The sequence below is a fragment of the Musca domestica genome, unplaced genomic scaffold (genome assembly GCF_030504385.1).
Source record: "Musca domestica strain aabys unplaced genomic scaffold, Musca_domestica.polishedcontigs.V.1.1 26, whole genome shotgun sequence".
Classification (NCBI taxonomy): Eukaryota; Metazoa; Arthropoda; class Insecta; order Diptera; family Muscidae; genus Musca; species Musca domestica.
The window spans coordinates 10,652,096-10,677,249 of NW_026712283.1; the positions used below are offsets into that span (position 1 = coordinate 10,652,096).

General features: G+C 35.6%; 1 protein-coding gene and 2 non-coding genes across 11 annotated transcripts; 2 read left to right on the forward strand and 1 right to left on the reverse strand.

Annotated features, from left to right (window-relative positions):
* Positions 1 to 283: 283 nt before the first annotated feature.
* TRNAH-GUG (transfer RNA histidin (anticodon GUG)) lies at positions 284 to 355 on the reverse strand. The gene has a single exon. It is a non-coding gene; the product is annotated as a tRNA-His (tRNA).
* A 270-nt stretch (positions 356 to 625) lies between these two features.
* Positions 626 to 697, forward strand: TRNAH-GUG (transfer RNA histidin (anticodon GUG)). The gene has a single exon. It is a non-coding gene; the product is annotated as a tRNA-His (tRNA).
* A 9,303-nt stretch (positions 698 to 10,000) lies between these two features.
* On the forward strand, positions 10,001 to 24,557 carry LOC101894909 (ATP-binding cassette sub-family G member 4). 9 transcript variants are annotated; one of them, XM_005179690.4, is made up of 9 exons: positions 10,001 to 10,159; positions 13,921 to 14,287; positions 20,982 to 21,108; positions 21,170 to 21,359; positions 21,508 to 21,892; positions 23,124 to 23,240; positions 23,312 to 23,487; positions 23,553 to 23,978; positions 24,050 to 24,557. In XM_005179690.4, the coding sequence occupies exons 2-9, from the start codon at positions 14,026 to 14,028 to the stop codon at positions 24,392 to 24,394; spliced, it is 2,028 nt and encodes a 675-aa protein (XP_005179747.1). In that variant the 5' UTR covers positions 10,001 to 10,159; positions 13,921 to 14,025; the 3' UTR covers positions 24,395 to 24,557. The 9 variants fall into 9 exon arrangements, with proteins under 9 accessions (XP_005179747.1, XP_019891001.1, XP_019891000.1 ...); XM_020035442.2 differs by having other exon boundaries at positions 10,002 to 10,159; positions 13,855 to 14,287; XM_020035441.2 differs by having other exon boundaries at positions 10,002 to 10,159; positions 13,872 to 14,287.
* Positions 24,558 to 25,154: the final 597 nt, after the last annotated feature.

The following is a 25,154-nucleotide window of genomic DNA, read 5'->3' on the forward strand; positions in this document are numbered from 1 at the left end:
ACAACAGAAATGATTACAACAGACAGACGGACAGACAGACGGATATCGCTAAATCGACTTAGAATTTTACGCTCATCAGTAATATGTATACTTTGTTGGGTCTGATATGACTATTTCGAGGTGGAGGGTATAAAAATAGAAAAATTGACAATGCCAACAGGGTATTGAAACAAGTAGCTAAAAGATATTGAAATTAATGAGGACCACAGATTGGTCTTCGGTTCATATCTTAAATTAAAAAAATAAATATTTCACCCGTGACAATGTTACCTGTGCGGAACATTGCCGTGACCAGGATTCGAACCTGGGTTACTACGGCCACAACGTAGGGTCCTAACCACTAGACGATCACGGCTATGTGAAATGATGCTGGATAACCGTCCAAAAATTGAATTAAAAAAATGTTGAAAAAATTGTTCAAAAATAAATTTAAAAATAATAATTACCAAAAGGTAAGTAAAGCTCGTTAACGTTTTGATCTCATTGCAGTTGACTTTCACTTTTCTTTGTTTTGAAACCATGCGCACACATACCCCATGAAAAACTGGTTCACTTTTTTTTGTTAATGCCAAGAAACAAAATAGATATTTGAATAAAATTTGTTATGAAGTGGAGACCTCACATAGCCGTGATCGTCTAGTGGTTAGGACCCTACGTTGTGGCCGTAGTAACCCAGGTTCGAATCCTGGTCACGGCAATGTTCCGCTCGAGGAACATTGTCACGGGTGAGGTTGAAGTTTTTTTTTTTTGTTATTTTTTATGGGGAATTTTAAACATTTATTTTCTTAAATAATTTCAATTAATTTTAAAATAATTTCCTTATTTAAATTCAAATATTAACATATTTACATTTTTAAAACAAGTTAAAAAGTATCAGTCGGTTTTGCCGCCAGATGTATACCCTCAGCCAATGTTCGATTAATTAAATATATTTTGACTTCTGTTGTGAATATTCAAATTGTTGACCCTCTTGGAGTAGGTACAGAAGGAATGGACCAATATGGTCCATTTCATATCAGACCTAAATAAATATTATATTAATATTGCGATGTGCCCCTCTTTGGACTATATCGACTGCTTCCTTCACTTTATGTGAGATATGTGATAATTTTTAGAAAATGTTAAAATGTGCATGAGGTACCAACCGAAGTACAGAGTGAGATGAAAAAACTGCAACCAACTTCAGACTGCTGGTATTTCTAAGCCACTCGTCTGACAGCTGTATGAATTATTCAAGTGACAGCTCATTATATTGTTTACAAGCGTACAAAAGCATTTTGGTGAGAATTTTCCAGAAAAAAAGTTAGTCGTGATGGAGGAATTCAAGCGTGATAATGTGATTTCTATATATTTAGCTGGAAAACCACAAGTGGCTATCGTTAGAGCACTCCAGCATTTAAATGTGAATAAATATTTTGGGTCTCGCTCCATCGCTCGTTACCGTGATACTGGTAGCGATAGACCGACGTCAAGGAAGTGGACAAAAAAACAACAACATCAGCAGAAATGGTTTGAAAAGTAATGAAGCGACTCGATCAAAACCCGCGACGCAGTGATCGAAAAATTGCTCCTGAACGGAACATATCGCAGTATTCCATTCGGCAAATATTGAAAAATTAGCTCGGGGTAAAGCCATTGAAATTCCAAAAAGTGGAAGAACTTACACCGCAACAGAAAGAAAATCGACTCAAAAAAGCTAAAGAGGTGCTTCGCCTGGCCGAAAGTGGTGAACTGCCGAATTTGGATTTCTCCGATGAGAAAACATTCGTTGTTCAGCAGTTTGTAAACAAACAAAATTATCGTGTTTACTTGCCAAAGAGGTCAGCTGGAAATGTGCACCTTCGGTTGGCCACCAGAACTCAAGCGCCGGCCATGGTGACGGTATGGGCCGCCAGAACAGCCGATGGTGGCTCTCCGCTCGTATTAATCGACCGTGGCATCAGAATAAATACCGAATATTATCGCAAAAATATTCTGGAGGGTGTATTAAAGCCTTGGCCACGCAAAACATTTTGGCCGCAGACCTTGGACATTCCAACAGGACTCAGCACCATCGCACTCAGTACGCGCCACCCAAGAATGGTTACAAAATGAGGTTCCTCGCTTCATTTCCAGCGTACAATGGCCACAAAAACTCCGTTGGACTATTGTGTCTGGAGTAGTTTGGGAAGCAAGGTTGGCACTAAAAAATACCAAAATGTCGATCACCTCAAGCAAGCGCTTCGCCGGTAATGGGCCAAAATACCGCAGAGCAGCGTGTGACGGTTTCATTGGCCGTTTGAAGGTCATAATTCGTGCTTCTAAGGTTTCTGGTTAAAAGAAATATTTAGACATAGCAAGCTGTAAAGAATCACTCACTTGTTTCGCAAGTTATGACAGATAAAATTATTGAAAATTGTGACCCTTTGTGGGTCAGGTACCAGAAGCGGTTCGCAGATATATAAAGTATATTCACAACATCTTGTGTTAGCAAAAATGTTTGTATGTGTGAAATATAAAGAGAATCTGATGCTTATTACGGATTTTATAGACGTTTTGGTTATTCAAAACTTTGACCCTTTGTGGGGGAGGTACCTGAAGGAATGGTCCGATCTCTACCGTCTTTATAACAGATCCTCTGTTGATAGATATATTCAGATGTGCCAAGTCTAAATGGAATCGTATGTTAATATCACGTTTTATGAGCTTAATGGATATTCAAAATTTCGGCCTTTTGTGGGAGAGGTAGTAAAAGGGATGGGTCGATATATTCCGTATTAATAATAGATCTTGGGTTCATTAAAATATTAGGATCTGTGAAATGTGAAGACAATCGGAATATTACATCTCATTTTATAAGAGTTATAATTATTCAAAATTTTTACCCCTTGTGGGGGAGGTACTTGATACAGTAGACCGATATTGACCATTTTCGCACCTGACCTAGCACTGACGCAAATATTAGGATTTGCAAAGTTGGAGCAAAATCGGATTATCGTTGCTCTTTCTGTGCAGAAAATATATTTTTTTGGTAATCTCGACCATTTTTGGGAGAGGTACCAGAAGGAGTGTACCGATATTTAAAATCTCAACACCAGACCTTGGGTAAATATAAATATTGGGATGTATGAAATTTGAATATAATCGGACTCTTACATCACCTTTTATAAGAGTTGTAATTATTCAAATTGTTGAACCTTTGCGGGGGAGGTACCTGATGGAGTGGACCGATATTGTCCATCTTCACACCAGACCTTGGGTTAATAAAATTATTGAGATGTGTAAAATTTGAAAACAATCGGAATTTTACATCACATTTTATAAGAGTTGTAATTATTCAAAAATTTGACCCTTTGTGGGGGTGGTTCTAGATGAAGTGGACCGATATTGACCATTTTCGCACCAGACCTAGGACTGATGTAAATATTAGGATTTGCAAAGTTCGAGCAAAATCGGATCATCTTTTCTCTTTCTGTGCAATAAATTATTTTCTTTGAAAATTTTGTCATTTTGTGTGGGAGGTACCAGAAGGTGTGTACCGATATTGTACATCTCCGAACTCGATCTAAGTTTGACAATAATATTACTATGTACCAACTTTGGATCAGAACGGATACTCATTTCGAAAGTTATCGTGCGCACCAGCCAGCCAGACAGACGGACGGACATCGCTAGATCGACTCCAAATGTCCTGAAACGGATTTGGTCCAAAGAGACCTAGGGTCTAAAACCGTTATTTCGACTAGGCACGTTTTGACCGTATCAAATTGTATATGCCCTCTGTAGCCATATGGCTGAGGGTATAAAAATAATTTTGAATAATTACCGGAATTGGAATCACTTTAAATTCCAACTAGAGGATCGGCATAAAGTTTCGCTTTCTTCCGGCAACATATGATGCCAGAGTTCATGGAATTCCCATAACAAACTCCAAAGCTCATGACAATTGCTCACGTGTAGTTTTGCTATTGTTTATTAATAAATAATTAATATTAATTATTATTTACAACGGCTAATGTTATTAACCTCGGCTAGTTTTGCAAAAAACGAGTTATCATAAATATTTAAGTGACGGAATTTAATTATTAATAAACAATTATCCACGTTTTGCAGTTGTAAAAACTAGCCTCCTATTTAGTTAATTGCCTATAATAGCTTAATAAAAAACTCAAACCTCTTGGATTTTCATTTTATGACCATTAAATTAATATTTGTTTTCAAATTATTTAATACTTGTTTTCAATATTTGCTTCAGTAGCCGGTCAGATTTATAACACTGAGTGACAAAATTTGTTTTTTTTTTGCAAAATGTCCAGAAAATAGACTGCATTATTAAATTAGAGCTAATAAGTAAAAAAGCAGCTAAGTTCGGCCGGGCCGAACTTTTAATACCCTCCACCGTTAGGAAGGAACTTGAAAATATTTCAAAAACTTCCGGAAACTACCATTTAAATTAAAACTGTTATATGGAGACTATACGAAGACGTGTACCTGCTTACGAAATTTTTTGTCATAGGCTGTAGTACCCATTACGAACTTCAAATACGAAATTTGAAATAATTCCGGTAAATAATGTCCCTAAAATCATGAAACTACCGAATATCGGGAGGTACCGTCATATAGGGGCTATAGGTTGTAATAACCATTAAGATCTCCCAATACGAAAATCGAAACGATTCCGGTGAATAATGTTGCTGAAATCATCAAAATATTGGTCCATTACCGGTGAAGCACTTGCTTGAGGTGATCGACACTTTGGTATTTTTTAGTGCCAACCTTGCTTTCCACAATATTCCAGACACAATAGTCCAACGGATTGGTATCCGGAGATTTTGGGGGCCATTGTACGCTGGAAATGAAGCGAGGAACCTCATTTTGTAACCATTCTTGGGTGGCGCGTGCTGATTGTCCCGCTGGAATGTCAAAGGTCTGCGGTCAAAATGTTTGCGTGCCCAAGGCTTTAATACACCCTCCAGAATATTTTCGCCGTAATATTCGGCATTTATTCTGATGCCACGATCGATTAATACGAGCGGAGAGCGATCATCGGCTGTTATGGCGGCCCACGCCATCACCATGGCCGGCGTTTGAGTTCTGGTGGCCACAGACTGAAGGTGCACATTTTCGGCTGACCTCTTTGGCATTTTGTTTGTTTACAAACTGCTGGACAACGAATGTTTTCTCATCGGAGAAAACCATACTCGGCAGTTTACCACTTTCGGCCAAGTGAAGCAACTCTTTAGTTCTTTTGAGTCTATTTTCTTTCTGTTGCGGTTTAAGTTCTTGCACTGTTTGGAATTTCAATGGCTTTACCCCGAGCTCATTTTTCAATATTTGCCGAATGGAATATTGTGATATGTCCAGCTCACAAGCCATTTTTCGGCCACTGCAACGCGGGTTTCGATCAAGTCGCTTCTTTACTTTTCGAACCATTTCTGCTGATATTGCTTCTTTCTGATTTTCTTCCGTCCACTTCCTTGACGTCGGTCTACGCTCCCAGATTTAAGGTAACGAGCGATGGTACGAGACACAAAAGATGTTTCCACATTTAAATGCGGGAGTGCTCCTACGATAGCCGCTTGTGGTTTTCCAGCCAAATATAAAAAAATCACATTCAAGCGTGAATTCCATCACGAATAACTTTTTTTCTGGAAAATTCTCACCAAAATGCTTTTGTACGCTTGTAAACAATATATTGAGCTTTCATTGGAATAATTTTAACAGCTGACGGACTAGTGGCTTAGAAATGACAGCAGTCTGAAGTTGATTGCAGTTTTGTCATCTCACCCTGTATAGCACTTTTTCCAAATTAGTTGCACAATTTCTTATAATTTTACTGTCCAATAGCCTACTTTGAGCTTAAATATGCCAAGCGGATTTGAAATTAGTAGGTACGTAGATCAAAGCCCTAAAAGAATTCCGGATTTTTAGGCCAAACTTTTTGAGACTTTTATATAAACCTGACCATATACAAGAGGACGACAATATTTTGAGAAAGGCAAATCAATTGGAAAATATGGCCAAGAGCCTCGCAACAAATGAAGTCAGTGAGAGGTACAATTAGTTGATCCTTTAAAAATATTCCAGACTATATTTTAAAGAAAAAAAACATATTTAAAGGTAGAACGGCCCTTGGAAAAGTCTTCCTAAAAATCCACGTTCGTGGATCACATTGTTCTTGAAAAAATTAAGGACTCACGTTTATAGATGGTCCCTGAGAAGATATTCTTAAAAAATTCAGATAGTCCTTGAAAAAATATTTTTAAGAAATCCACTTTTATGGGTTAGATGGCTGTCGAAAAATATGCTTAAAACCACTTTTTGTGGCTTTTCGGTCGAAAAAAAAATATATATTCTTTTAAACACCCATTTGTGGATTCAGTGCATCCTGGAAAAAGTCCCGCTTTTAGATTATATGCCCCTGAAAATAAATATTCTCAATTCTAAATGATGTTAAAAAAAACTAACACCCAAAGTTTCTTCATTGATGAATTCATTACGTACTTGATTAAATTGAAAAGGTTAACCTAAACCGGTTCCACTGTACATTGCCAACCAGTACATGTAAGTGATGTAAACCCAGTTCAGTGATCTTCGTACATTACCGATCGACCTACTTAGCGTGTAACTAGCCAACCAACTGACTTTCACTAATCAAACAAAGCCAAGTAAAGAAAAACTACAATGAAACCACAACCACGACTAAGATAAATGGGAAACAGTGTTGTCAACTTACGGTTAGAGGCGATTGTGAAAAAAAAAATTGAAAATAGTTTTTAATAAAATTATAAGCAAAGATTTCTTTTAAATATTTTTGGAGGACAAATAAACGTGGATTTTTAAAGAATAAATTATCAAGAATGAGAACTCTTTAAATAAATGTTTTCTTTAAATAAATGGATTTTCAGGTTGAAACAAACTACAAACTTGGATCTTTTAGGAAATATTTTTCATAGTCCATCCAAATGTTTAAGGTGGATTTTTTAAAAAGATTTTTTTCAAAGACCATCCCAAGCTATGCACGTGGATTTTTTAAATATTTTTTTCAAAGACCATCCCAACCCATAAACGTAATTTTTTTAAATATTTTTTTAAAGACCATCCCAACCCATAAACGTGAATTTTTTAAATATTTTTTTTCAAAGACCATCCCAAACCATAAACGTGGATTTTTTAAATATTTTTTTCAAAGACCATCCCAAACCATAAACGTGAATTTTTTAAATATTTTTTTCAAAGACCATCCCAACCCATAAACTTTTATTTTTTAAATATTTTTTTCAAAGACCATCCCAACCCATAAACTTTTATTTTTTAAATATTTTTTTCAAAGACCATCCTAAGCTATAAACTTGGATTTTTTAAATATTTTTTTCAAAGACCATCCCAAGCTATAAACTTGGATTTTTTAAATATTTTTGTCAAAGACCATCCCAAGCTATAAACGTGGATTTTTTAAATATTTTTTTTCAAAGACCATCCCAACCCATAAACGTGGATTTTTTAAATATTTTTTTCAAAGACCATTCAAACCCATAAACGTGGATTTTTAAATATTTTTTTTCAAAGACCATCCCAAGCTATAAACGTGGATTTTTCAAATCATTTTTTTTAAAGACCATCCCAACCTATAAACGTGGATTTTTTAAATCATTTTTTAAAAGACCATCCTAAGCTATAAACGTGGATTTTTTAAATATTTTTTTCAAAGACCATCCCAAGCTATAAACTTGGATTTTTTAAATATTTTTTTCAAAGACCATCCCAAGCTATAAACTTGGATTTTTTAAATATTTTTTTATTTCAAAGACCATCCCAACCCATAAACGTGGATTTTTAAAATATTTTTTTCAAAGACCTCCCAACCCATAAACGTGAATTTTTTAAATATTTTTTTCAAAGACCATCCCAACCCATAAACTTTTATTTTTTAAATATTTTTTTCAAAGACCATTCCAAGCTATAAACGTGGATTTTTTAAATATTTTTTTTCAAGGACCATCCCAAACCATAAACGTGGATTTTTCAAATCATTTTTTTAAAAGAACATCCCAACCCATAAACGTGATTTTTTTAAATATTTTTTTCAAAGACCATCCCAACCCATAAACTTTTATTTTTTAAATATTTTTTCCAAAGACCATTCCAAGCTATAAACGTGGATTTTTTAAATAATTTTTTTCAAAGACCATCCTAAGCTATAAACGTGGATTTTTCAAATCATTTTTTTTTAAAGACCATCCCAACCTATAAACGTGGATTTTTTAAATCATTTTTTTAAAAGAACACCCCAACCCATAAACGTGGATTTTTCAAATCATTTTTTTAAAAGAACATCTCAACCCATAAACGTGGATTTTTCAAAGACCATCCCAACCCATAAACGTGGATTTTCAAATCATTTTTTTAAAAGACAAGCCCAAACCATAAACGTGGATTTTTTAAATATTTTTTTCAAAGACCCTCCCAAACCATAAACGTGGATTTTTCAAAGACCATCCCAACCCATAAACGTGGATTTTTCAAAGACCATCCCAACCCATAAACGTGGGTTTTTCAAATCATTTTTTTAAAAGAACATTCCAACCCATAAACGTGGATTTTTCAAAGACCATCCCAACCCATAAACGTGGATTTTCAAATCATTTTTTTAAAAGACAAGCCCAAACCATAAACGTGGATTTTTTAAATATTTTTTCCAAAGACCCTCCCAAACCATAAACGTGGATTTTTCAAAGACCATCCCAACCCATAAACGTGGATTTTTCAAAGACCATCCCAACCCATAAACGTGGATTTTTCAAATCATTTTTTTAAAAGAACATCCCAACCCATAAACGTGGATTTTTCAAATCATTTTTTTAAAAGAACATCCCAACCCATAAACGTGGATTTTTCAAAGACCATCCCAACCCATAAACGTGGATTTTCAAATCATTTTTTTAAAAGACAAGCCCAAACCATAAACGTGGATTTTTTAAATATTTTTTCGAAAAACCCTCCCAAACCATAAACGTGGATTTTTAAGGAGCATCCAAGTTATGAACGTGGATTTTTTAAATCGATTTTTAAGGAGCATCCAAGCTATGAATGTGGATTTTTTCATGGTATAAAACATATACAGGGTGAGGTAAAAAAACTGCAACAAAGTCGAAAGCCATAATTTCTATTTTTTTTAATTATATTGAATGAGCAACATTCGGGCCGCGTGTGGTTTCATTGGCCGTTTCCAGGCCATAATTCGTGCCAGAAATTAATATTTGTAGGTCATAATGGGTTCTAGCTCCGGTGGCGAAGCATTGTACGTATAGGTCCACGTTTGTGTATAGCCCTCATATAACGGTACCTCCCGATATTGTTAAACCTAGTCAGATTTTAGTTTGAAGTGAGACACGTTTTAATACAGATACTTTTATAAAAAATGGGTTTCTTTACCCAATGGTAGAGGGTATTAAAAAATTGGCCCGTCCCAACTTAATATTTTTTACTTTTTAGCTCTACATTTGTAATCTGCTGAATTTCCCGGTAATTAATTAATTAATTATTTATTTATTTATTTTTTTTTTTTTTTTTTTGCTCAGTGTTATACTTCTTTTTTTATTCCAAAAATTACTAAAACCGCTAAGTTGTCACCATTGCCAGTGAATATCTACTATTACTGCCTTTTGGTGATTGCAATAATTCATTTTTATTTGTTTGCAGCGCATTTTCAAAAATAATCCCCAACAACTTGCTTGCAACAAGTTTTAAGCAACTAACCAAAAATTGTTTAATTCTTTTGGAATTCGAATTGAAAAGAAACCGGTAACAATTTAAAGTTGGTTCTGCCAGTTTCGAGTATTTTTATTATTTTTTTTCGTTATTTATGGATCGTAGATGGAGTGTGTTGCCGTTCCCCAACTGCATTTTGTACTCAAAAGTGAAAAATACAAAAAATAAACCCACAAACGCAATTTGAGTTGAGTTGGTTTGATTAGATGACGACAATTGACTGCTGGACTGTCGGCCGAGCATTGGAACTGTTGGAATCACTTGTTATTGTCCACAACAAGCAACATGAGTGGAAATTTCAATTTAGTTTACATTCTGAAGTCGTTCGAGACACTTGACGCGCCGATTTTCCCATTTACAAAATTTTTGCAACGATTTGTTGTTTGCTTTCCGCAGATAAGCCATCGGGGTAGTCAAATCTATTTTGCTATTTTTTTTCGTTTTTTTTATAAATTATTGGCTATCAAAGTTTTGAACAATGTTTGTTATTTTCTCGGCCGACTATCAACAATGAATTAAGCGTCGAACCACTTAAAGTTAAGACGATATCTGTCGTTTTTCGTTTTTTGAATGGCCCATGGAAGTCAGTCATCGACCAGTAATTGACCAAGTCAAATTGAAAATTTAATTTAATTTTGTTTTTTTTTTCTTATGTTGCAAAATGTCGTCGGCATGAGTGATGATCGTCGTGGTCTTCTCCGATGTGTGTCTGTGTCGTCATCATTATTGTCTTTTAATTTAAAAAAGTTACACAAAAATTAAAAATAATAATTCGAAAAGTGAAGTGAAGAAGTGTTTGAACCCTGTAAACAAAAAAAAACGGAGTCTCTTATCACAAAACAAACAAAGAAATTTTGAAATAAGACAACAAATACTAGTAACAACAAGAAACAAAAAAATAATAAAAAAACACAAAGAAATCGAAATGGAATATAAATGAAGTGCATTTTAAGGACAAGATCGGGAAGAGCCACCAAATGTAGAACAAAATTAGAAATATTTAAAATAAAAACAAAAAGTATTTACAAAATCTACGTTTATAGGTTATTTAAAAAAATTATTTAAAAATCCATGTTTATTGTTGGAATGGTCTTTGAAAAAAAAAAATATTTAAAAAATAAAGGTTTAAAATTGGATTGGTCCTTCAAAAAAATTATTTAAAAAATCCACGTTTATACAGAGCGAGAAAAAAAAAACTGCAACAAAGTCAAACGCCATAATTTTTAATTTTATTGAATGAAAGCAAAAAATGCCGGAAATATATACAAATTTTAGAATAAATTTAGATTTGTTCGAATTGGTCACCTTTAGCACGAATTATGGCCTTCCAACGGCCAATGAAACCGTCACATGCTGCCCGAATGTTACTCTGCGGTATTTTGGCCCATTCCCGGTGAAGTGGTTTCTTGAGGTGATCGACACTTTGGTATTTTTTAGTGCCAACTTTGCTTTCCAAAATAGTCCAACGGATTGGTATCCGGAGTTTTTGGTGGCCATTGTGCGCTGAAAATGAAGCGAGGAACCTCATTTTGTAAGCATTCTTGGGTGGCGCGTGCTGAGTGCAATGGTGCTGAGTTATGTTGGAATGTCCAAGGTCTACGGCCAAAATGTGTGCGTGCCCAAGGCTTTAATACACGCTCCAGAATATTTTCGCGATAATATTCGGCATTTATTCTAATGCCACGGTCGATTAATACGAGCAGAGAACGACCATCGGCTGTTATGGTGGCCCACACCATCACAATGGACGGCGCTTGAGTTCTTGTGGCCAACCGAAGGTGCACATTTTCAGCTGACCTCTTTGGCAAGTAAACACGATCATTTTGTTTGTGTTTCATTTACAAACTGCTGGACAACGAATGTTTTCTCATCGGAGAAAACCAAATTCGGCTGTTCACCACTTTCGGCCAGCGTAGCAACTCTTTAGCTCTTTTGAGTATATTTTCTTTCTGTTGTGGTGTAAGTTCTTGCACTTTTTGGAATTGTAATGGCTTTACCGGAACTAATTTTTCAATATTTGCCGAATTGAAAATATTGGGATATATTCAGCTCAAGAGCCACTGCGACGCGGGTTTCGATCAAGCCGCTTCTATACTTTTCGAACCATTTCTGCTGATTCTGTTTTCTTCCGTCCACTTCTTCGAGGTAGGGCTACGCTACCAGTATCACGGTATCGAGCGATGGTAAGAGACACAAAAGATTAATTCACATTTAAATGCTGGAGTGCTCTAACGATAGCCAGTTGTAGTTTTCTGTTTCCAGCCAAATATAAAGAAATCACACTATCACGCTTGAATTCCATTACGAATAACTCTTTTCCTGGAAAATTCTCACCAAAATGCTTTTGTGCGCTTTTAAACAATGTAATGAGCTGTCACCGGAATAATTTTTACAGCTGGCGGACGAGTGGCTTTGAAATGACTGCAGTCTGAAGTTGGTTGCAGTGTTTTCATCTCACCTTGTAGAGTAGTGAAATATAGTTTGGATAGTCCTTAAAAAAGTTATTTAAAAAATTCAAATTTATTGATTAGAGGGCCCTTGAAAAAAATTTTTTAAAAATCTATGTTTGATAGTTGGAAAGGTCTTTGAAAAAAATTATTTAAAAAATCCACGTTCATAGTTCGAAATGGTTCTTGAAAAAAATTATTTAAAAAAATCCGCGTTTATACCTGGAATAGTCCAAAATATTTGAAAAAATTCAATGGGAATGAAATAGTCCAAAATATTTGAAAAAATTCAATGGAAATGAAAACAATTATTTGAAAAAGTTCAATGGGAATGGAATAGTCCTTGAAAATAATTATTTAAAAAATCAACGTTTATAGTTGGAATGGTCCTTAAAAAAGTATTTTAAAAATCCACGTTTATAGTCTGAAGGGTCCTTGAAAAAAGTATTTAAAAAGTCCACGTTTATAGATGGAATGGTCCTTAAAAAATTATTTAAAAAATCCACGTTTATAGTTCGAAATGGCCCTTAAAAAAGTTATTAAAAATCCATGTTTATAGTTGGAAAGGTCCTTGAAAAAAAAAGGTTTATAGTTTGGGTGGTCCTTTGAAAAAATTATTTAAAAAATCCATGTTTATAGTTTGAATGGTCCTTGATAAAAAAATGGTTTATAGTTTGGAAGGCGCTTATTACTTTTTTTTTAAATCCACGTTTATAGTTGGAATGGTCTTGGAAAAAATTATTTGAAAAATCCACGATTGTAGTATGGATGGTTTTTAAGAAAATTATTAAAAAAACCCACGATTATAGTATGAATGGTTCTTAAGAAAATTATTAAAAAAAACCCACGATTATAGTATGAATGGTTCTTAAGAAAATTATTTAAAAAATCCACGTTTTTTAGACCTTGAAAAAATTATTAAAAAATACACATTTATGGTCCTTAAAAAAACCCACGTTTATGGACCTTAAAAAAATTATTAAAAAAATCCACGTTTATGGTCCTTAAAAAAATTATTTAAAAAAATCCACATTTATGGTCCTTAAAAAAATTATCAAAAAAATCCACGTTTATGGTCCTTAAAAAAATTATTTAAAAAAATCCACGTTTATGATCCTTAAAAAAATTATTAAAAAAATCCACGTTTATGGTCCTTAAAAAAATTATTAAAAAAATCCACATTTATGGTCCTTAAAAAAATTATTTAAAAAAATCCACGTTTATGGTCCTTAAAATGAATTATTTAAAAAATCCACGTTTTTGGTTGGAAGAGTCCTTAAAAAGAATTATTTAAAAAATCAACGTTTTCGTTTGGAATGGTCCTTGAAAAGAATTATTTAAAAAATCCACGTTTATGGTTGGAATTGTCCTTGAAAAGAATTACTTAAAAAATCCAAGATTATAGTATGGATGGCCCTTAAAAAATTGTTTAAAAAATCCACGTTTATGGTCCTTAAAAAATTATTTAAAAAATCCAGGTTTATGGTTGGATTGGTCCTTGAAAAAATGTATTTAAAAAATCTACGTCTCTTGTTGAGACGATAATTGAATAATTTTTATATAATGAGTATCTGATCACGTGTTTTACAAATAAAACGCCTGCCTATTAATTGCTCAACTCGACCTTCAATCCGTTTCTTAAAATAATTCCTTTTAGAATTTTAATTATTCCAGAAATATTGGCACGAGTTTAAAAGTGTTTCAATTGTGTGTGTTTTTACAGAACATGTCTAAATGTGTAATGTAATGAAATATTGCAATTATTAAGAATTAGAATCCAACAACAATAACAATAATAATTAAAATTGCAAAAAAAAAAACACCAACAATGCCGGCCGATGGCTCAGATGAATTTCAATTAACCAACAGCAGCAATAAACCTAAACCTATGACGACACCGGTCAATGGTACCATCAAACATCAACAGACAAACATAGCAATACCGACTCACCAGCCGCTGCCACCACATGCCTCCACAAATGGTGTGAGTTTAGCAGCTTCTGTCAATTTAAAGGCGTCACAACAACAACAGCAACGACAAAGTGATTTGAGATTACATTTTAGTAATGTCAACTATGTTCATAAACAATGTAAGTATGTTGCAAGTTTGTGTTATTTATATACCTATCTGTTTTTTTATATTATGCGGAACCTATATGAAGCAATCGACCAGTGACCAAACCTATTCTACATATTGAGAACCCTAAATGTCAAATTACAGATTATTCTGATAGAAATATATTTAAAACAAGTGAAAAAGTATCGGTCGGTTTTGCCAACAGATGTATAGGTTCGATTATTTAAAAATATTTTGACTTCTGTTATGATTATTCAAACTCTTGACCCTCTATGGAGTGGGTTTTGAAAGAATTGACCAATATTTAAAAGAAATGGTCGGATCTCTACCATCTTTATACCAGATCTTGTGTTGATGGAAATATTGAGATGAGCCAAGTCTGAATGGGATCAGGGGTTAAGTTCGCGTTTTATGAGCTCCATGGATATTCAAAATTTTGACCCTTTGTGAGGGAGGTACCAAAAGGAGATGACCGATATATCCCATCTTCACAACAGATCTTGTGTTAGCAAAAATGTTTGTTTCTGTGAAATATAAAGAGAACCTGATGCCTATTTTGGATTTTATAAAAGTTTTGTTTATTCAAAACGTTGACCCTTTGTGGGGGAGGTACCAGAAGGAATAATCCGATCTCTACTGCCTTTATAACAGATCCTGAGTTGATAGAAATATTCAGATGTGCCAAGTCTAAATTTCGCGTTTTTTTTTTTTTTTTTTTTTTTTTTTTTGAGCTTCATGGATATTAAAAAATGTCGACCTTTTGTGGGAGAGGTACCAGAAGGAGTGGACCGATATATATTTCATCTTAACGCCAGATCTTGAGCTTATAAAAATATTGGTATGTGTGAAGTTTTAGGACAATCGTATTCTTACATCACATTTTATAAGAGTAATAATTATTCAAAATTTTGACCCTTTGTGCGGGAAGCACTTGATGGATTGGACCGATATTATCCATTTTTGCACCTGACCTAGAAAATATTAGGAGTTGCAAAGTTGGAGCAAAATCGGATTAATGCTTCTCTTTCCGTGCAGAAAATATTTTTTGTTTTTTTTTTTTTTTTTTTTTGAAAATTGCGATATTTTATGGGGGATGTACAAGAAGGAGTTCCATCTTAACACCAGACCTTCGGTTGGTAAAATGATTGGGTTGTGTGAAATTTGAAGACAATCGGACTCTTACATCACATTTTATAAAAGTTGTAATACATCAAAAATTTGACAATTTGTGTGGGAGGTACTTGATGGAGTGGACCGATATAGTCCATTTTCGCACCTGACCTAGAAATGACGCAAATATTAGGATTTGCAAAGTTGGAGCAAAATCTGATTATCCTTTCCCTTCCTGTGCAGAATTTTTTTTGAAAATTTCGATTGTTTTTGTTGGAGGTACCAAAAGGATTGGACCGATATTGTCCATCTCCGAACTCGATCTAAGTTTGACAAAAATATTACGATGTTCCAAGTTTGGACCAAATCGGATACTCCCTTCGAGAGTTATCGTGCGCACCAGCTAGACGGCCGGAAAGCTGAGATAAAAGTATTCCAAATTTTCCAGTTTTTAGCTCTATCCGTTCACATATTAAAAAAATGGCATCATTTAGATCTTTTCGTAACCAAAAATTTTGAATTTCCTAAAACCCTCATTCCAAATTTTAGAATTCTGGCTCATTCCGTATTCGAATTGTCAAAAATCCAGCCTAATTACACGCCTACGCACCAAGACTAACCCTTGTGCAAAAGTTTCAAGATTCTAGTCTCAGCCGTTTTGACTGGGCATTTTCATCGGTTTTTAAAAATCCAGAAATATTCATAAAATTTGATGGCGCATTAAGTTGCCCGCGTTTTAAGAGGCTATAAAACTCCACCTAAAAAACCCTTTAACTTCAAATTGCATTTGAATGCATTAAACTTTGTATTTGCATCAAAAAATTCCACTAACCTTTCTATTGACGTCAATTATAATTGAATATCTTAATGTGTTGAGTCTTTGACCTTTGATAAATATGGCTTACAGAAAAAAAACGGTCATAATATTTAATGTCATTAAATTTAATCTTTCTGCTAACTTAAAAAAATGAAATAAATTACTTAAGTCTAATTAAATGGAGTATGAAACACTGGAATTTGATCGAGACAAAACTAAAAAAAGAGTTTGTTTTAAAGGGAATTATAGTGTTCATAATTCTGATGTCAAATCAGTAGAGGAGCGTATATCAGTTATACAGACAGTTCGATTAAAATTATTGATATAATCTGTATAATCACTGTACTAAATGTGCCTGATAAGATTAATCGCCTGAACTCGGAGCCATGAAATCTATGTGGCCGATAACTCAAATTCACAAAGAACAATAATCTATTGGATTGGCAACGATTAATTTAATTATCAACAACAAAGTATTAATTTCCACTTGGGCTAGAAAGTGATTCATGTTGTTTTTAGGATTTGACCTTCAAACAGTTGTAAGATTTATATTAAGGACATAAGAACTAAATTGTTCAAAATTATCTTTTAACTTTGTTCATCCTAGAAAGAAACAAAAATGGGATTAAGAGAGATATAGAAACGGGAAGGAGAAGAAAAAAACTTATAGAGAGAAGTGTAGTTAGGAAGGTGGTTTGCCTAACCAGTTTAACCATTTTGCCTTGCTACAGTTTAAACGTTAGTCCAAGCTGGAATTGATTATACAATTTTTTAGCATTCTATCAATCCATTCAATCAGGATTGAGGAAATACCAGAGGCAGGGAGAGCATTATGTATCGATTCCAGCTTCACATTGACAAAAAAACCCTCTACAGGGTGAAATGATAAAACTGCAACCAACTTCAGACAGCTGTCATTTCTAAGCCACTCGTCCGACAGCTGTTAAAATCATTCCAGTGACACCTCATTATATTGTTTACAAGCCTACAAAGGCATTTTGGTGAGAATTTTTCAGAAAAATAGTTATTCGTGATGGAATTCAAGCGTGATAGAGTGATTTCTTTATATTTGGCTGGAACACCACAAGTGGCTATCGTTAGAGCACTCCAGCATTTAAACGTGAATAAATCTTTTGTGTCTCGTACCATCACTCGTTACCGTGATACTGCGCAGCGTAGACGTCAAGGAAGTGGACGGAAGAAACAGCAACATCAGCAGAAATGGGTCGAAAAGTAAAGAAGAAACTTTATCGAAACCACTGTCGCAGTGGCCGAAAAATGGCTCGTGAGCTGAAAATATCGCAATATTCTATTCGGCAAATATTGAAAAAAAAGCTCGGGGTCAAGCCATTGAAATTCCAAAAAGTGCAAGAACTTACACCGCTACATAAAGAAAATAGACTCAAAAGAGACTCGCTTGACCGAAAGTGGTGAACTGCCGAATTTGGTTTTCTCCGATGAGAAAACATTCGTTGTCCAGCAGTTTATATGCAAACAAAATGATCGTGTTTACTTACCAAAGAGGTCAGCTGAAAATGTGCACCTAGGGTTGGCCACCAGAACTCAAACGCCGGCCATGGTGATGATGGCAATAACTGCTCTCCGTTCGTATTAATCGACCGTGGCATCAGAATAAATGCCAAATATTATCGCGAAAATACTCTGGAGGGTGTATAAGCCTTGGGCACGCAAACATTTTGGCCGCAGACCTTGGAAATTCCAACAGGACCCAGCAGCATCGCACTCAGCACGCGCTATCCAAGAATGGTTACAAAATGAGGTTCCTCCCTTCATTTCCAGCGCACACTATTGTGTCTGGAGTATTTTGGAAAGCAAGGTTGGCACTAAAAAAAACCAAAGTGTCGAACACTTCAAGTAAGCGCTTCGCCGTGAAAGGGCCAAAATACCGCATAGCAACATTCGAGCAGCGAGGTTTCACCATTGGCACAATGGTGACTAATTCGAACAAATCTAAACTTATTCTAAAATTTGATGCGATTTCCGACATTCTTTGCTTTCATTCAATAAAATTAAAAAAAAAATTAAAAATTATGGCGTTTGACTTTGTTGAATTTTTTTTATCTCACCCTGTATATCAGTGCCTCCCTATATTCGATATTTTAATGATTTTAGGTACAATATATACCGGAATTTTTTTCAAATTTCATATTTAAAGTTCGTAACGGGTACTACAGTCGTATGGCCCCCACATATCGGTACCTCACTATAAACTATAGCATTTTGACGATTTTAGTTACTATATTCACCGACATTGTTTCAAAATTTGTATTTAAAGTTTCTAATGGGTACTACAGCCTGTGACAGGAACTAATCTATGCAGGTCCAGGTCTTCGTATACACCCCATATAACGGTACCTCCCTATATCCTGTTTGAATTTGCCCCTGTATTGTGGTCTGAGAAGAGACACTTTTCAGATACCTTCACATTGCTAATAGCAGAGTGTGTCATATTTTAGAGCGGGGATGACAATGACTTCTCCTCTAACACTATTTTGAAATGACGAAGTATTACTCTTATTATATATTTTAAGATTATTGTTGAGAATAAAATTAAATGCTGACTCACCTCTGGCAGTAGTGTCGCCGCTTTCCCAGTGGAAGTGATGGGCCTTTGCGTCACATCCATGTTCGATGCTGCATGTACGTGGTGGGTCTTTATAAGGCATAGATTGAGGATATCAGTAGTGGTTTACCATCGATCGGCCTTACGCTGGTGATATATGAGCGACCTAGATCTCTTTCCAAAGAGTGTCTTAGAGACACTACATTCTCTTTCAATTAGCCCTTTTTTGAAGTGACACAAGGGCGGCTTCACCGAGATGACGATCTCCAAATCGATTGAGGCGGATCCAGATATGTTACAATGGTCTGGAACCCAACAAACGACTTATTTTTCCAGTGCATTCCTAAACTCCAAAACTGCCATCGATTTAATGGTACATGAATTTTGTGCTTTCAGGGGTGCTTTACTATCGCCATACTTAGTCATCAACAGATCTATGGTTCTTTTGATAGAAAAGATTTCTGCCTGAAATACCCTGCAAATGTTTTGATGTTTGCAGGAGTTTCTGATATTCAGGCTTTCGCACATGCCCTCTTTGAAATACCGTTGAAATGTGAGCTCTTACGTGTTCAGATGTCCCTTTCAGGTATATCTAGTAATTTGAAGTTCAGTCGTGGTGATATTTAGTCACATGCTTTGACCCCGCCTCCTATCTTCTCCACATGCCTTAGAATAACAGAGTATCCAAAGTAATGACAACGCCATTGTTCTAGTTCTCAGAGGATTTTAATTTAAGTAGGGTGTCCAGTGCAGCTTGGCGTCTGCTCCGTGGAAAGGTGGGCTGTTACGGGTCCAGATGTCCCTGGTAGGTAATTTCAAGTTCAGTCGTGATTATATGTAGTCACTGGCTTTGACCCTGCCTCCAAAAGACCAGATTGTACCTGTATTCAATAAAGGTGCAGATCTTTAAACTTATCGATGTTCCTATAGTAAGATGTTTTACCTAACGAGTGTCATCCAACGAGCCCTCCATTGGTGATAACTGGAGGATCGATTTATTTATATATGGTTTTAGCCCCCATTTATCAATAGCTAGAATTCATGCAATAATAGAGTGCGACTAAGTACCTCTTCCTACTCTCCTCGATATTCCCCTTCCAATTTAGTTGTTGGTCGAAAACAGTAACGAGATTCTTGACTTCCGATAGTAGGCTTAACGTGACTCCATCAAGCATGGGTGCCGCAAATTCTGGCTAGGCCAATACAGAGATATACAAAATTAATCTCAATTTGGAACTAAACAAGTTAAAAAGCAGATAAGATCGGCCGTGCCGAACTTGTAATAACCTCCACAATTTGGAAGGAATTCGATTTAAAAAAAATCCGAAAACTACCGCTTAAATGAAAACCATTATATGGGGACTATACAAAGACGTGGACCTGCTTACGATTTTTTTGTCATAGGCTGTAGTACCCGTTAGGAAATTTGAAACAGTCCCAGCGAATAATGTCGCTAAAATCATTAAAATATCGAATATTTGGAGGTACTGTAATATGGGGTATATACGAAAACGTGAACCTGCATACAAATGTTTTGCCCGTCCATTACGAACTTCAAATACGAAATTTGAAATAATTCCGGTAAATAATGTCGCAAAAATGATTAAAATACCGAGTATCGGAAGCAGGAGCTATACGAAGGCATGGACCGGCATACAAAATGTTTTGCCATAGGTTGTAGTACCCATTAAAATCTTCCTATACGAAGATTCCGGCGAATAATGTTGCTGAAATCATCAAAATACCGAATATTAACCTGCCTACTGGTAAACTATGCATGCATAATTTTAGCCTTCTATCCCAATTTGTTCGAAAGATAGCGTCATTTCAACAGACAGGCAGATGGACATCGCTAGATCGTCCTAGAATTTTACGCTGTTCCAGAATATACATACTTTGTAGGGTCTATTATAAATATTTCGAGGAGTTACAAACGGAATAACAAATCTAATATACCCTCCATAGAATGGTGGAGGATATAATAAAATATAAAGATAAAATTTACCTTGATCAATTGGCTCACTCCTGTCCTTGTTTATAATAGGCATTCAAAGAAAAGTAGAATTTGATACCTCAGAACCAAAAATTAGCTCTCAGGATCTACAATTTTAAAAAATTTATAAAAATTCACAAACAAATGCTAAACTATAAAATCTCACATAAATTAAAAATCTCTTACCCTCTCTGCATTTGCAGGCAAATCGATTACAACTCAAATACTCAACGATGCCTGTGGAGAATTTAAATCGGGTCGCCTCACAGCCATATTGGGTCCTTCGGGTGCGGGTAAAACATCGCTGCTAAATGCCCTCTCTGGTTTTAAGTAAGTAAGGTTATGTGTGAACATATAACATTATGTGATTTTTAATATTCTACATTTTCAGAGCCTCAGGCGTAACGGGGAACATTGAATTGAATGGAAAACCACGAAACATTGTGGAATTTCGCCGAATGTCGTCATATATCCCGCAAAATTTTGCCATGTTGGATCTACTGACTGTCCAAGAAACACTTAGGGTCTCCACCGATTTGAAACTCCCTGCAGAGACAACAATAAAGGAAAAGGATAAAATTGTAAGTAAAGAACAAATAAAAAAGCACAAATATCCTGAAAAAAATCAAAAAAAAATCTGAATTGGATCAAAAAAAAAATTTAAAATTTACGACCAAGAATAAAGGCGATTAAATAGCAATTATTTTTCAATATTTCATTCCGTTGCAGATCAGCAACATTTTGGAAATGTTAAACCTAACACACAGTCGCAATACGCTGGTGCAAAATTTATCGGGCGGGGAATATAAACGCTTATCGATTGGCGTTGAAATGGTCACCAATCCGCCCATTATGTTTTTCGATGAACCCACCAGCGGTCTGGACAGCGTTGCATCCTATCAAATTATATCCTATCTGCATAAATTGGCACGAGATGGCCGTGTGATTGCCTGTGTCGTACATCAACCAAGTTCAAGACTTATGAAATTATTCGATGATATTCTGGTTGTGTCGAATGGTTGTATCCTCTATTCGGGACCACAGGAGGGAATGTTGGCAGAGTTTCAAAAATCTGGTTTCGAATGTCCGCAATATTATAATCCAGCTGATTATGGTGAGTTTAAGGGCCTGTTTCTCTGCCGAGTTTAAGGGCCTGTTTTCTCAACCGATTACGGATTACAGGGTGAGGTAAAAAAAAACTGCAACAAAGTCAAACGCCATAATTTTTACATTTTTTTTTTAAATTTTGTTGAATGAAAGCGAAAAATGTTGTAAATAGTATCAAATTTTAGAATAAGTTTGGATTTGTTCGAATTGGTCGAATTGGCCAATGAAACCGTCACACGCTGCCCGAATGTTGCTCTGCGGTTTTTGGTTCATTCCCGGCGAAGCGCTTGCTTGAGGTGATCGACACTTTGGTATTTTTTAGTGCCAATCTTGCTTTCCAAAATACTCCAGACACAATAGTCCAACGGATTGGTCCAAGGTCTGCGGCCAAAATGTTTGCGTGCCCAAGGCTTTAATACACCCTCCAGAAAATATTCGATTATTATAAGCGGAGAGCGACCATCGGCTGTTATGGCGTCCCACACTATCACCATGGCCGGCGCTTGAGTTCTGGTGGCCAACCGAAGGTGGACATTTTCAGCTGACCTCTTTGGAAAGTAAATCCCATCATTTTTTACAAAGTGCTGGACAACGAATGTTTTCTCTTCGGAGAAACCCAAATTCGGCAGTTCACCACTTTCGGCCAAGTGAAGCAACTCTTTAGCTTTTTTGGAGTCTATTTTCTTTCTGCTGCGGTGTAAGTTCTTGCACTTTTTGGAATTTCAATGACTTAGCCTGAGCTCATTTTTAAATATTTGCCGATTGAAATATTACGATATGTTCAGCTCACGAGCCATTTTTCGGCCACTGCGACACGGGTTTTGATCAAGTCGCTTCTATACCTTTCGAGCCATTTCTTCTGATGATGCTGTTTTCTTCCGTCCAATTCCTCAATGTCGGGGTACGCTACCAGTATCACGGTAACGAGCGATGGTACGAAACACAAAAGATTTATTCACATTTTAATGCTGAAATGACAGCAGATTGATGTTGGTTGCAGTTTTTTCATCTCAACCTGTATAACTGCCCTCTGATTCCAAATTATAACTGCTCTAAATTTGGCATGATCTGCTTCATATAAATTTCAAATATAAACGTGTATTTGATACGTGTAGCTCTAATAAATATTCACAGGGATGTAGGGTATCATGTAGTCGGCCCGCCCTACTTTTGACCTTTCATAGAAGGTTTTTATTTAATTTATGTTTTAAATTCCCAAATGTTTTGTTATTTTTTAGTCCTTGAGGTCAGCAGTGATTTTACAAATCCGCTACTGTCAAAACTTATACATGACAACAGAATGAAACATAATTCCGGCTTTAAAACGGCAAATAATAATGGAAATGCGGAATCAGGTATGTAAAGCCCTTGGGAGAATCATCCATCTTTTTTAAAAAAGGAAAAAAAAATTGTCTTTAAATTTCAGCTGCCCTCTTAACCAACCCCCTTTCAAAGGCATCAACACCACCCCACACAACTGTCGATATGCTGAGTACAATTTCCTTGGAAACGGAAGGTATACGACCCAAAGAACGGGTTTCTGTTTGGCGTCAATTTATGGTGTTGCTGAAAAGATCCACCACATCAACATACCGAAATATGGTAGACCATTCGAATTTCATGATATGCGAATCATTCTCTTAACTAACATTTCACCTCCATTACAGCTCTCGGTGCGGCTGCGCATAATCATGCACATTGCCGTGGCCATATTGCTGGGCATTGTATTCTGGCAGATTGGCAATGATGGTGCCAAAACCCTAACCAATGCTTCGTGTATATTTTTTGTTGTAATGTTTGTTTTCTTTGGCAATGCCATGCCCTCCATATTTCTATGTCCTCAGGAATGTGCGGTGTTCATAAGAGAATACCTCAACGGGTGGTATTCCATTAAATCATATTATTTAGCTAAAATTATATCCGATTTGCCCCTGCAATTCGTGTGTCCAACACTGCTGACCTGTATTGCTTATTTTATGACGGGCCAGCCAATGGAATTAGGTCGCGGCGTTATGTTTTGGGGCATGTGTCTTCTGACGGGTATGATTGGACATTTTATGGGGCTTGTTTGTGGGTCTCTATTTCAAATGCAGGTGAGTAATCAATACTTATTCTCTTCATTGTCGTAAAATTGATTATCATCTTCGAAAATCTCCTCTTGCAGATGGGCGTCTTTTTGGTACCTTGTCTCACCATTCCCCTGCTAATCTTTTCGGGATTCTTTATACGCATTTTCGAAGTGGCTGCCTATTTGAAAATCCTCTGTGATATTTCATTTTTCCGCTACACCATTGAGGGTTTACTGAGATCACTCTATGCCTATGATCGTCCCGATCTGGAGTGTAGTCTGGAATTTTGTTACTATCGCCATCCGAAAAAGTTTCTCAAAGATTTCGGCATGTTTGGAGATTTGTATGGACAGGATGTCATGGCCTTGTGTATATGGATTTTGGCATTGATGATCCTGTTTCTCTTCAGTTTATGGTTGCGCATCAAAAAGGCCTTGTAGTTAATTGAAACGTCCAAGGGGGAAGAGGGGGTTTCAATCGGAAATAATAATATTCTGTACTATATAAGATAAAAGAAATATTGTAGGGAACAACATTTTGCTATTAATGACAATGTTTTATACGTTTTTTGATATTGTTAATAAATTATTATAAATAAGGAAATGTTTGCAAACATTTGGGTGGATATTAGAAACAATCAAAGGAGCGGATAAAAAATGGAGATTATAAAACACACACACACACAATTCGCAAGTAAAGGTTAAATGGCCAAAGAATAGGTACTCAGATAATGCCTAAAAAAGATTATAGTCATTACTAGGTATATAGGCATATCCTAATATCCTTATGGTCCTTGAAAAAATATTCGAAAAATCCACCAAAATGTTCTAAAAAATTCAAGGACATTTTCTTTCAAATCCACGAAAATTTTCTTAAACATCATAATCAGTAAAGGAAGGCTAAACGTCGATCAAGGCTGACTATGTAAAACCCTACACCACTGTACATATTTAGCAGAGCTACCCGTAACAGATAAACGGTTATATTGGGAAGTTAAGTGAAGTAGATCATTCGAACTATGAACTCTTTTTACATCAGTGTTATGGCATCCCAGGGAGAGAATAAAATATATAGGAGGTATATCTAACACCGCATCGATTTCCTCTGGATTTGAGGAAGGCATTTGTACCACTCCTACCAAATAGCATTGCTACGGAGTGCACGATATGACTTCGAGAAGGATTATATTAAAAAAATATG

What these genes read in the sequence shown, in the direction of transcription:
- LOC101894909 (XM_005179690.4), top strand. Translation starts at nt 14,026, where the DNA reads ATGCCGGCCGATGGCTCAGATGAATTTCAATTAACCAACAGCAGCAAT. An exon ending in TAATGGAAATGCGGAATCAG is followed by an intron (nt 23,241 to 23,311) that starts GTATGTAAAGCC and finishes TTTAAATTTCAG; the next exon opens with CTGCCCTCTTAACCAACCCC. An exon ending in GGTCTCTATTTCAAATGCAG is followed by an intron (nt 23,979 to 24,049) that starts GTGAGTAATCAA and finishes CTCCTCTTGCAG; the next exon opens with ATGGGCGTCTTTTTGGTACC.